Here is a 14244-nt window from a genome sequence, read left to right on the forward strand (position 1 = left end):
CCGCTACAAGAAACTCTTCAAAATCGCGTTCAAAGTCGTCCATTGCAGCTGCTATAGTCCGGAGATATTGCTAGGCTAAATAAACAGCTGAGCTCTGTTTACCGGCTACGCTGTCAGTCAGTGTGCGGGCTGGAGATTGGTGGAGCAAAGAGGGGAGGGGGTGCCCACTCGGGATGGTAAACGAGTATGTGTGTATGAAGTGTGTCTGTTATGCTAGAAGAGTCAGAGTTTGGGACGGAGTCTTTTACCCCCTGGAGTTTTTGGAGTGCTCAAATAAACTGGCCTTTTCCCCAAACGCTCCTCTGGTCTCCTGCTCGTGAGGGATTTATTACAATATGTAACATGGTTTAGATTTCTAAATAAATATTCACCTCGTCGCTAGATAGACCTACTCCTGAAAAACTCGTGCGCAAGGCTTTTTGTCCCTACGAGGCCGCCGTCATTTACCCGACGGAAGGGGTGAGCGAGTGAGCCCTGCAATCTAGAATTTGACCACTGATGTCACTGTTTTCAACCCATTTTACACACTGGCCCTTTAACTGTTGGTGGTAAATACACTTTGAGAGTCTGCAGCTGAAAACGCACCAAGCAACGGGGAAGTGCAGCCTGTGGCATTAGCGAGCTGCCACGCAATGGCTGTGGAAAGCTGTGGTGGTCGCTCTGAGCTGCAGCCATTTGTTTCTTTGGCGAAGTGTGGCCAAAAAAAATTTCACAAATAAAGTGTCACTTTCAGTCGAGAGCGGCCAGAAAATACCCGCAACCAATCAGTAAACAGTCCTGTGACTCGTGTGACATGTTGACCTCTGTTACAAAGACTTTCTTCTCCCTTAAAACACACCTGGCCACAGAAAAAGGTAACCATTGCAGAGAGTCACACGGCCTTAATGTAAGATCATACGACTCTCCTATTGTCCATTAAACGTGAAGCTACGGCTAGAAGCTGGTTAGCTAGCACAACAACTGGAAGTAGGGGGAAACAATGAGCCTGGCTCTGTCCGAATATAACAAAATTTAACACTTAACATTTGAAGGCCTAGATAAACCAAAGTGTTAAAACAACAAGTTACAGGGGGTTTGTGCAGAGCTAAGCTAACTGGCTGCTTCAGCTTCACATTTAATGCACAAATATGCAAGTGGTATACCATCTCAGTTTCAGCCAAAAAAAGGAATGAGCACATTTTCCCAACTATAAAACCATATTCCTAACTAATTTGGTGGCTACTGGACTGTGACTTGACAAAATATCCATCCACACAATTTGTATCCATCAGAGGAAAAGTTGCCAGATATACATTGTATCAAGGAGTCCTCCACTTATATCCTTGAGGGCAGTCCCACTGGGCCTCTTCACATCAAGACATGGACACTTCCATTTGTCACATGAACCCTTCATTTCACTGTTACTCCTGATACACTCAGATGTGATTTGTGCATTTCGGCATCAACACAGATGGATGAGGCTCCTCACCAAGGCTGTCAGTCTCAGTCAGGAGGGGACTTTAAATTACCACATCCAAGGCTGTGCTCGACATGAAAGAGCCTCACACATACATAGCATTCACGCAACCACAAATGACTGTGTGCCTGCACGTTTGTTGTCGTGCATATGTCTGAATGGCTTCTGCACGTACCACACGATAATATTTTCACATGAATATGTGAGTGGATTTTTTTAACAATAAATCTTACAGTTATTAACAAAAAGTAATGACCTCAAAATGTACTCAGAAGGAAATAATAAATCTCCATTTGGGTGTTTAGTTGTTTGGCTGCCTGACTCGTTGGCTGGCTGGGAAAAGTATGCTGACCTGTGTGCATCCAAATTAGATATTGGCATGGTTGCGTGTATTACACAGTGGGAGTGCTGCTCTGGCTCAGTCACCCTGCTGCTCTAAATCTGGCCAGTGCTCAGCTCAGCAAACACAATGCAACAGCAGGGAGACAGCATCTCAACACTCTCATTAAGCTGCAGATAATAGCTAGACAAAAGCAGAGGCACACAGATGTTTTTTATGCATGTTTTTTTTACCTTGAATCAAATTGTCTACATTTTTTGTTGATTTGTCCTTACACTGTCATCGCGTTGGTTTTGAAGTGAGGCATCCAAACAAGCCTGCTGGAAGTGCAAAAATAAATTTCAGACTGTAAAGTGAGCGACTGTCACACTCACACATGGATAGACCACTTGAAAGAGCTTAAATTAAAATCCAGTGACATATAAACAAAGCACATCTGATCATTCTAGTGGCAAAATCTGAGGAACATCCATCTATTCACATCAGTCACCAGCGGCACCCCCCTCGTAAATTAGTTAAAGGGATGAAAGAGAGAAGGGATGGAAAGAATGCCCGAGAGCAGCAGAGGGGATGATAGAGTAAGAGAGGGAAAAGGCAGGAGTGGGGTGAGTGAGACAGAAAGAGGAGAGACAAAGAGAAAGGGAGGAGGTAGAGAATGAGGAGGTGGCCATCATATCCCTCCCTGTCTTTGATCAGTGGTCCATGGGGAACTGAGGCAGTGCAGATAGCTGGTCCACAGCTCCTGAGGAACGCAGCTTCACATTCCTCCTTACTCTTTCCCCGCTTCTGCAAAATCACTTCTAGTCTTTCAGACCACAGCAGCTGTGAAAACACATCATTGCTTACTACATGCCAGAAAAGACCTGGCTAATGCACTGGAGTGCCATTGTCCTGCTGGTCCTCATTCACTGGTGCAATTCCTCCCAGGGAAAACTCTTCTTCTTTTCTTATATTCTCTATTATAAAGTTTAAAAATTATCAAAATTATTATATCTTGTTGCATAACCACCTGGCAGATGGGTCAGAGGTCATGCTCAGCTACAGATCAGCACTGGTATGACTCAGGGGTCCAGTGTTTTCCTCAAGGGCACTTTAGCAGGACAAATACATGCTGATGAAGAGCCAGTACTGTCCAGAGAATGCATCAGAATGTCTCAGAATCCAACCTCCAAGTATTACAGATATCCTGGTCTCCTTTCATCAGGCATGCCAGTGTCTCAGCTGCAGAATCACTTGCTAATACAGCGACCTGACCCCTAAACCTCTATGAAGCCTCTATAGTTTATGGTAACTGTACAGTAAAAGGTAATGCTACACCTGCTAATAGCCATCTGCCTTTGAACTTATACAAACAAAACAATAAATAGCAAGCAATGTGATAAGCTTGACAAAATTGTATACATCCTGCATCATTATGTGCAACGCTTTTGTCAGCTGAACTCCAGTATATTAGAAAGTGTAAATAGGAGTGAAATGGCTGTTTTGATTTAGGTAATAGCCATAGACCCTGACTTTGTTTTAACTTCATGCACAAACCTACCTTACATTAATAAACAGTATAATATCATGTAGAGGTGTAGCCTATTAGTGTGTCTGCAGTTACCGAACTATTTATGGACAACATTAAAGCAATATAAAATATGCTTTTATAGTCCAAGAGCAATTAAACATACACTGATATTATTTCTGCATACACATATTGTTATTTACTTCAGAATTCACTCTTGACTTTGGAAAACGCAGCAGCTATTACAGTCATCTTTAAATCTAACATGCATGAAAAGTCCTAAAAAGAGGACGTGTTAAAATAAATAAATAAATAAATAAATGAATATTTTACACTTACAGTTTTCATGACAACTGGGCAAACTCCATCTGCATAGATACTCCGGAGCAGCTAAACTATTTAAATGGACCTTGAGGTAAGATTCTTATGCATTTCACTGTACTGTAATAGTTATTTTATAGGCTACTTACCAAAAAAAAAGTAAAAGCCTACTAACATTATAATGGACTGCCAAAAAACCTGCATTAAAGAATACCTCTTAATTTCTCACATGGCCTGGTATTATTAAATGGGTAAACCATAAATCTCAGCTGTGAAGTCACTGTGGTAATCAGCGCAGTGTCTTGTTCTTCCTGCTTTCACTGTGCGCCTCTCTTCTCTCTGGATGTGAATGGGTGCACTGGAAGCCCCGCCCGCCTCGGATGTGACGCGAGCCAATGGGAACGCATCGTGCGCCGTGGACGCACGTCACATCATCAGCAGCAGTCGTTCTGGTGGGACTACCGTCCTGCTCCTTTGCTTGGCTTGCAGTCTTCACAGCACCTCTTGTTTTTGTGTGTGTGTGAGCCGCCGCTTGGACACTTCACGCGACTGGAGAAATTCACGGAGAAATTAGCTCGTCGGCTTCGTGGGAAGAGCGAAGGACAAGTTGTGGACGAATGAAGAGACGTTGTTTTGAGAGGAAGGAGGCAGACTGCCTGGCTGTCTTTACTTCCAACCAGCGTTAAAGCTACTTTGATGCAGCCGCTTAGCTAACAAGCTAACTGTGAATGTTTTCAGAAACTAGCCAGTCTGTTAGCTTGCTAGCTAGCCAAATCGGATGGGCAACTTCGCTGTATAGATTTAGCAAAGGGTTATAATGGTAACGTTACGTTTATCTTCCGGTACGTTGAGTGAAAGAACTGTGGCAACGTCTCAAACTGGGTATGTTGAATGTTTAGGGCTCCAATGCCCGCTTGGTTGCTAATTTCCAGAAGGGACAATAGTTAACAGTCCAGGCAACAAGTCTGGCACACACTGCTGCTGTAACGTTACCCAAGTTTGTACTCATTGTGTGCCATGTTATTAGTGGCAGTTTGGGTCTACTTAGCCAAACATGAGCACTGTGTGGTGAAAATGAGCGTTTGAGCACCGTATAGATGAGGGTATACAAAGGGGTGCCACTTTAACGTTAGATCCCCGTTTCCAAGTGGATCGGGTCCCTGTTGTACAGTAGAAACTGATAGTCGACACAACTATTGACGAGGAGGCGAGGTGGATGAACATTATAAATCGCCCACATGCTTTGGATCAGTTCCCGGACTTGCGAAAGGTATCTGAAGCAGAAGGTGGGAGACGTGAGCGCACAGCCCTTGCAGCCCGGGGGAAGATGGCGGAGCGTTCCCGCAGGAGGTGGTGAAGCCAAAACTTGGGGACTTCTTGGATTTATCGCCAGACATCTTATCCCAGATCGTAGGACACATGCAGGCCAAAAAACGGTACTTAACTCTGTTCTCCGCCGGCGCGTGTCTCCTTCTCTTGTTTTGTTTTGGGGGGATACAAGTCCCGCTATCCAGACGGGGTCCCAGCCGGCGTGATGACCGCAGCCTCACCGGTTATCACCCCGGGGCGCGGTGGCGTCGCTTCCCGGGGCCCCTGCAGCCTTTCAGCTCCTGGGAGCAAGACCGGACTGATAATCACAATGAACACATATCTCCAAGACAGAAGAGGGACGCCAACTCAGGCGTTTACACTGGAAAACGCTGCAGAATGGACTCCTGCTTTGATTTCTCCCTTTGTAGGAAGAATGGGTTCAAAGTTTACGTCTACCCCCAGCAGAAAGGGGAGAAGATGTCAGAGAGCTATCAGAACATCTTGTCCTCTATTGAAGGATCCATGTTCTACACACCCGACCCAGGACAGGCATGCCTGTTTGTCCTGAGTTTGGACACACTGGACCGGGACCAGCTTTCACCCCAGTATGTGCACAACTTGAAAGCAAAAGTCCAGAGCCTTCATCTGTGGAATGGGGGCAAAAACCACATCATCTTTAACTTATACTCTGGCACCTGGCCAGACTACACAGAAGATCTTGGCTTTGATATCGGCCTCGCCATGCTGGCCAAGGCCAGCATCAGCACCGAGAACTTTAGGCCCAACTTTGACGTTTCTATCCCTCTTTTCTCTAAAGACCACCCGAGGACAGGAGGGGAAAGGGGTTACCTGAAACATAACACCATCCCCCCTTATAGGAAGTACATGCTTGTTTTTAAGGGGAAGAGGTACCTAACTGGAATAGGTTCAGACACAAGGAACGCTTTATATCATGTTCATAACTCAGAGGATGTGGTCCTCCTCACCACCTGTAAGCATGGGAAGGACTGGCAGAAGCACAAAGATGCACGCTGTGATAAAGACAATGCAGAGTATGACAAGTAAGTACCATCCAGTTGTTAACTTTACAGCTAAAGTGACTCAGGTCTACTTAATTCACACCATACACTTGCTGTTTTTTCTCCTAGTCTGTTTTGTCATGCTATCCTAATGTTTTGACAGTACTTTACATTATGTTGTACTACTATAGCTCACACTGTAAGCTACTCTCTCTGATAATGAGAAGGTGAGTGTTAAATGTCATAGACATTTTGACAGAACATCTGGTTCCTCCTTGGATTGAACCTTCGATTTCCGAGATGGGCTCTGTAACATTTGTATAGTAAAGTCAACTCACATAGTGGTATATTAAATTGGCTTGGGTCTGATCAGGTCCACTTTCCTACAACACCCATCCATGACACCGGGATATATTTTTCAGCTTTCAGATCATGTATAGTTGCCATGCTGTTGAATTTTCCTTCACTGTTTTTGTTTAGTGCTATATAACATAAGGCCTTAAGTCTGGGATGCCAGGCACATAGGCAGTATGAGAGTATTTTCAAATGCAGGTTGGTCTGACTGGTCTTTCTGTCTATGTTCCACTTTCCCTTAATTAAATTCCTCCTCATGTTGCACATCTGATTTACTCAACAGTAACAGAAACACCACTTTGGTGGACAACAACGATTTGTTGCTTTTAAATTGTCCTCGTATCATATGACTTTGTTTACTGAATTACACATCACAAGGCACAGATAAGTAGATTTGCTTTAATGTCAGCCACAAGAGCCACTGTATTAATGCAATTCAGTTGATATCTCCATCTGTCTACAGCCAGCTATTCAGCAGTGGATAAATCTGTTTCTCTTGCTCTCGGCATTTCCACCTTTCTGCCTGTCAGTGTATTATGAGTCCTGCTCCTCTCTGACAGAAGTTGTCAATACAGAAATGCGTACACTCAGCTACCAGTCATCATGATGCACACAGATATTTTTTTATGGACGAGTAAATGGTCGACTTTGCTACATCTCTAACAGGCTGAAAAGTTATATAATGCTCAGTAACACAGTCCCTGTAACTTGTCCTCATTCCTGCAGAAGGCAATGTTGCACAGCACCATTGCCTTAAAAAGTTGCTCTGTGATCATCACCCAGTCCTACAGGTAAGCCATACTGTTTTCTGTGCCCAAATCTGATGAGCAAACTGGCGTCTGTCTCCCTGCTTTGGCCAGTGGGATTCATTTCATGTCCCCACAGACTGTGCTGTGTTGTTACTGGTGACTGTATGGCGCTGGGTGTTTGACTGTGGCTCTTTGGAGTGGATTAGTGGGGACAATGCGCTGGTGCCAGTAAGGGGAAGCCACTCTGGCCCCTGTTTGCTCAGTCATTTCCCAGACAAACCCAACTGCATCAGCCAGGAATGCCCTGGCCCCAACTCGTGTCCTGCGTGACCCCTCCGTTGTTTGGGGCCTGTTGTGATTGACCCCTATGTCAACTCTTTACCATGTTGTCAGTTGCTCAGTTTTATTAAAAGACAACTTCAAAGTATATAAAGGGTTCTGCTATGAAATCTGGCTGCAACATGTATCACGGTGAGAATGAGGTGTTTTCTTTGTGTCCCCAGATCATTACCTGTGTCTGATATGTTTTCATATCATGATGTCTGATGTGTTTGCTTAGCACTGATCCTCAGAGGATTCTCATCTTTGTGTCTGCCTGTGTAGGTATCAGCTTATGAGGTACATTCGTTGGCTCAGCAGAATAACATTCTCCATATCACTCTTAAGACATGAGCTATCTGCTCGCTCTCTCTGCCTCTTTCTGCCAGCTCGCTGCTTGCTGCCAAGCGCTGCCAGGGAGTGATTTCACACAGTGAGATGGGTGGCATCAGAGCCATAACCCAAAGGAAAAATTAATCCTCCTGTCATTAAGTAGCATTGGGGGAGAAACAGGCTTTGGGTATCTCTCTAGCCCTCGCTGGCTTAGCTCCATTGCATGGCTACAGTATGTTCAGTGGTTCTCAGTCAGTACATCCTCAGTAAGCCACATCACTATCAGTCAACAGGCTTTGGCTCCATCCCCAGTCCACTGCAGAATGACTGTTAAATTAAATGAAATTAATTTACGAATCCCTACCTTACCGTCTCCTCTTGCTGGTAGAGCCCTAAGAATCGTCAAACTATGTATGTCACTTAAACTAGCAAGCTTACAAAAAGTTCTTGCACTTAAATGACAAGCATTGATTACAGTTTCAAATAGAAAACTTGACTGTCTCGTCGTCTATGCCTGTCTTTTTTAATTGTGACTTTTATCATGCTGCAACATATGGACTTACAGGTGGGTTCACTCCATGGTCAGATCTTACTCACATTATGTTCCATTTTCATACACAAACAAGGCAGTGTATGGATATCATAAAGATGAGTAGATACTCACTACAAAGTCAGTATTGAAATTTCAAAGTTTTCATAACAGACACATTTTCCATGGGTTGCACATAAAAGAGGCAAAGTGAAAAGTGCATCTCTCAGCCAGATATTATACATTTTTTATGAGAAGTTTGTTTGGACCGGATCTGGCAAAAACATCTTGCAGTGTACAGTGATTTTACAGAACACAGTTTGAGGCTATTGGGACTCCTCTTTTGCAGTTTACTATCTTTTTAATGTTTGTGTGTGTGCAACAAGAGCCCACACTCACATTTTACCTACAGTGGACTTTGGTTTCATGCCTCTTGTTGTTTTTAAAGTTTGTGACAGGTTGGAATCAACATTGTCTATTAAAATAAAATCTTAAGCATCAGATTCTGAATTTCAATACTTCACTTGACGTGATTGTCTATGCACAGTTTGATGGCAGTTATATATGAGCTATTAATCATCCCTTCAGATCATTTTTTCTGTTGTGGAGTGTAATACTAGGATGCTCCAGATGTGGCTGGTCCCATAATACCAGGTATAATCAGTGTAAATTATCATTGAGAAGGTGTATGGCACTGTGTTATGGTTGCATCTGTCCATATTGTGTGCACTTCTTAGAGTAATTTTCCTGAATCTCCCACGATGCAGGCTTTATTATTTAGTTGCTTTCTTGGCTTAAGTCACCAGCACAGTGGACCATAAAAATCCTATCAGTACAATGAGGTTTTTATTGAGTCTGTTTGGAGTACAATTTGGGTGGGGTTTGGCCTTTTTGAGGGGGAAATCCAAATGGTTAACATTACATCTGACAGGACTGATTCATCAGTCCCCAAAAGCCAAATTATTTTCAGTCAGTAATCATACCCAGACCTGCGCTACATCGCTGGCCTGGCACCCAGCTGTACAGCGCTTTCCAAAGGGGTGAGACTCAGAGGGGCCAAAGATGTGGGTGGGACAGTAGTCAAGGAAGGTAGTTGCCAAGGAGATCAATATTTGTTTTTGGGTCGACTTTCAACTCTCCAAATGAAAAGTGTCTCTGACTTATGCTGTAAACAACACAGTAGTTGGAGCAAGCTGGTTGTAGCATGCTGCAAATCGGGAAGATATTAAATGGGCTGAGGTCTTAAAAATATCTCCCTGATTGAGCAGCTCTTCGTTAGGAAGACAGATTTAGACTCGGGTTAAGACATAAGCTAATTTGTAAACATGTCATATATTGAAACAGCTATAGGTGTACTGAATTTATGCTTATTCCACACAACATCATCTCGCTTACACAAAGCAGAGATAAAAAAAAAAGATCTTAGGATTTTGCTGAGATTTTGCAAATGCAAATATACTGTCGGTAGTACTGAGCTCTCTATGCAGGTTGATGTCTATAATTGTGATGATGTTCTGGGACTATTTTTTCCTTCCGGATTCCGATACCTGAACTTGTGTATTGGCTAATAGCAATTACTGATTTGACATCACCACGTTAAATAAAATGTAACAGCTGTGTACTACTAACCCTGTATGGATGTGAAATGGTAGCTATCATTGTTGCATGGCATGATTCAGGTAGAATTCTTTGTAAAACATGAACAAATACAAACAGACAATGAGGGCCATAGAACTTTGTTTTATCCAGTGTAAAATATTGCCTTTGTTTACAGCAAATGTGCAACATTTACCAGATATCAATTCTTCTTCAATGCTGTAAAACTTTGGTTGCAAGTGGCTGCACAGTGCAGCATGCTGTGTGGGCTACTGTTCTAGAGCAGCGAAGAAGAATTGACTTCAGAGAAAACTGACTTTAAAGTTAATTAATAAATGCTGTGGTATTGACTTGCATATACTTAAGTGCTTGCCAACACCCAATCAAGCATTTTAGACAATATCAGAGGCATTTCCAGTAGTGGTATCTTTACCGTATACTGGCATCGGTATCGGAACAACTCTAATTGTGGATGAGTTGCACTGTCCTGTTATACAGCCCTATGGGTCAGACAGTACAGTCTGTGGTCTAACTGGGTGGAAGTAATAGTTTCTGTGCCTGGCTGCGGCCCTTTGTGCAATAAATCCCTCTTATCCTCTCCCACTGACAACAAGGAAGTTGTGACAGACTGAACGCAGCCTCTCACTATAATTACCATGTAATGGCCGTGTCATTTTTGTGTAATAGTTCAGACTTCATCCTCCAGATGTTGGTTTGGAATGTATATGGGTTTTTGATGCACTGTGTGGCCTGTTTGAAGGAACAATTCATTGCATTTTGACGCTGCATTGCATGGTACTCTGTCTGATTGTATTGTTTTGGTAGCAATTTTAGTGTAGTTTTACGAGTGTATAGTATTTATAAGCTCTTTCTTCCAATTTTTGATCCCACGGTCTTTTCACAGCTAAGTTAACTTACTACATTCTGTAACTTATTCCTGCTTGTGGATGGTTTAGTTTCTGGTTATAGGAATTGGCCTCCTCTAGTTACCTTAGGTGTCTACAGTAAAGGAAGTTTTTTTTAGCATTGTTGTACCTCATACACTGTAAGATTTGAGCCCATTTCTGACCTGATTTTGGAGCTGCAGGACTTATTGTAGAGTTGGGTCAAATTTCAGCTTCGATGGGCGTTGTTGCTGCGCAGTGTACAATAGTGAGCAAAGACCTATCATGGCCCGATCTACTGCTCCTGACTGGCTGTTCAAACCTTCAGATGAATTTCTGCCATGTCTGGAATTTTGGTTGGCTGAATCAGAGACACGAGTTGATTGCCCAAGGTTAGTGTCTTTTTCCTCACTGTGCCTGAGCAGAGTGGCAAACGTCTAAAAGTGCCATGGTGACATGACATGTCATGTGGATGGACAATATGGAGGTCAGATTGGTCGAGCTGTGCCATCAGCATACTCATGACCAATACAAACGAGAGAAACATTGAGAGCCACTCGGGTGTAATGTTACAGACCTTTGCTAGCAGACAAACGTCCATCTGCCTCTGAGCTTTCAAACATATCTCTATTGTCAATTGTCAATAACCAGAACAGTCTGCTGGCGGCCAGTGGGCTATTTTACTGTCTTATTTTGCACATACAATGTGAGCACTTGGGTTGTGGCTTGACGATTGGACCGTACTGTGTGTGCACCTAAACTGTGAGCTCTACGTGTACAGTAGGAGTTGGAATAAACAACATTTATAAAATGAGCTCACATCCTACAGTGCATGTCCAGCTTTACCGCTGCAATGAATATTTATTGTACACATGTTGTAGACTCTCTGCATGTTACAAACAGAGGGAAGAGTCAAGGGTTGTATTCTTGCATTATGAAAAGCTCCCACATTTGGCCTTGTAAAAGTCTTCATTAGGTATGATGTATTCATGTCTCTAAGCGTCCTCCTGGTTCTGATTCACATTTCCTATTTAAAATGTCTGGACTGATGGGGCATGTTGTTGGTGGGTTAAAAATGTCAAGTCACATTCCACATATTTGTGTTGCTTGGAAGTAAACTACAGCATGTCTCTGTTTTTCTTGTTTACCTGTCATGTCCCTGCTGTTTCCAGCCAGTGGGTAGAGTCAACTTTTGCTTCCTTATTCACCACACTCTGTCCTTCAGACATCTGCACTCGTCAGCCACTGTGTACAAGCCTGTATTACAGCCAAAGGAGAGAAGAAAAGCTACAGCAGGAGGCAGGTCAGATGCAATTTTAACCTCAAACTGAAAGCCCTCTCACAGCTTGTTTCCAATTAAGAGGCCCTGCCAAGCGAGAGAGTACGAGATGGATAGAGTGAGAGATGAGGAGAGCGGGAGACACAGAGAAGAGTGGGAGACAAACTGAGAGAATGAGTTGGAGGGAAAAATAGGAACACAAAGAGAGAACAGCGAGACTCTGAGAAAGTGAAAGACAGAGGGAGAAAGTTAAAGCAAGAGAAAAGCAAAAAGAGTAAAAACCCATGCCAGCCATCCAGCAGTGAGAGGTGAGTGCAATAGCTGGCTGGGTGCTGACGTTGGTCTGCTAGGTGTATTTATAGACTTGCAGGGTTTTAATCCTCAGTATTGGCCAAAGCCCCTGGCAAGAGGGCTCCTAGCCAACTTGATGCAGGCTTTACAGAGCTTGGGGAAAACGATAATCGTTGGGGGAGGATGGTCGATCTCTGAGTTCCTGCACATTAACTTTAAATGCCTTTTTTCACACAGTCTACTGTTTGCTTTGTAGCTTAACTTTTTTTCTGAGTAGCTGATTATTTCCTAGTTCACCAGATTGCTTCTTCAGATTGCTTCAGATGTTGAACACAACGCAAACACTAGAGTGAGTGGTCAGATGACAACCTACATGCAGGTGCATTCTGGGCATATACTGTATGAGAGAAAATAGTAAGGGGGAAGTCTGTATTTGTATTCCAGTCACAGAAGTAAAAACATCAACCCAGCGATGCATTTTGTAGTCACTACAGTCAGTTTAAATGGTCTTGCTCTATTCTCAGACTACTATTTTATTGGATCTCTCAGACATGCAGTTACAAATGACACTGTTTCACAAGGGTTTGTGTTGCATTGGAGTTTTTAGCCTGTTGTCATTTGCTTGGTAAAGAGGACAAGAGGTCAGGCAAAACATGAAATGAAATTGCACTGAAAGAGTGACATGTTGGATTCAGGAGATGCTAAAAAAAAAGTGAGCCAGAAAACCCTTTTACTGACAGCCTCAGCTACTGATTCATTTTCCCCCACCATACACATTGCAAAAACTGCAGGCCATGTTTTGCCACAGTCACAAAACGGCAGCCCTGTGGTGCCCAGCGGGCAACAGTTGGTTTGGTGTGTCATGGCCCTTTAGCTGCCCCTGGCTAGATTGAAAAATAGTAATCTTGTGGGAGATGTTTGTGAATCACTGAGTTGTGGAATTGCAAAATAAGCAATTGCTTAGGCTTGTGGTTGGGATATAGAGTCTTTTATTCATGTGTTTATTTCCATCTGCATGGTTTACATTATCTTATTTATTTAGGTAGGCTAATAGACCACAGAGCTTCTGTGCAATAAAGGGGTCGAAAGAGGTTAATGTCGGGCCGTTGGCACTAGTCAGCCCCTGTCAGCTTTTTTTTTTTTTTTTTTTTTTTAAAGCCGATTTACTTAGTTGAATAAGCTTGAAGTAACTGATTGGCAGTTAAGCTCAGTACATGTGAAGAAAAATGCAAGTGAGGAAAGCAAACAAACAACTTAAGTCAAGAGCATGACAAATTTTATTTTAGCTAAGATTATTTTTTTTAGCCATCAAGCTCTTTAACGAAAACTGTTTATAACTGTATGTGTTTTTGTCTTTCAACATTGAGTTGTGTTGTTAATGTGCTAAGTGGCTAATTAGCATCCTGAATCTGTACTGTCAGTCTTCTGGTGTTCCTTTTTGAATGACAAATCAGAGTACCGCTGCTTGCTGGTAAGGAGTTATTTCCTCTCACGTAGGCACAGAAAGTATGTGCTTGTTGGCTGTAGGCTTTGCAGTATGTTCAAGTGCAACTGTTTGGCTGAGACACAGGTGACGCGAGGTGAAGCAACAGTCAGTCAGTCTTCGTCGCCACTAATTCTTTGATATCAGTTATCAGATATCAGTTTGGTGTGTCTGGGCCTGTATGGTGTTGCTTCCTGTGTTGAGGTGGACAAATTGTTTACAGTTTACCCTGTTGCCTGGCTGACTTTATTGCAAAAGTGCGATGTAATAGTTAATTCTTTGACTTCACTTTATGAGAAGATCCCTTTTTCTGGAAGGCCCTTTCAGTTGCCATCCTTTATAACTCAGCTCTGCCAGTAAACCATTGACAGTCTGCCCTGCTGGAAAGAGCTGAATGATACAGCAGGCCGTGAAGGAGGATGGTAAACCACAAAACCTCTCCGCACAGATTATATGTTTACTCTGTATCTACAT

General features: G+C 43.0%; 1 protein-coding gene across 1 annotated transcript in view; it reads left to right on the forward strand.

Moving 5' to 3' along the window:
• Nucleotides 1-4058: 4058 nt before the first annotated feature.
• Nucleotides 4059-14244, forward strand: part of LOC126391746 (exostosin-1a-like) — a 41952-nt gene continuing 31766 nt past the window's right edge. Inside the window, exon 1 of the mRNA XM_050046668.1 lies at nucleotides 4059-5996. Coding sequence (XP_049902625.1) covers nucleotides 5044-5996 — 953 coding nt within the window. The 5' untranslated portion in view covers nucleotides 4059-5043. The remainder of the gene's footprint in view (nucleotides 5997-14244) is intronic.

The sequence above is a fragment of the Epinephelus moara genome, chromosome 6 (assembly GCF_006386435.1).
Source record: "Epinephelus moara isolate mb chromosome 6, YSFRI_EMoa_1.0, whole genome shotgun sequence".
Classification (NCBI taxonomy): Eukaryota; Metazoa; Chordata; class Actinopteri; order Perciformes; family Serranidae; genus Epinephelus; species Epinephelus moara.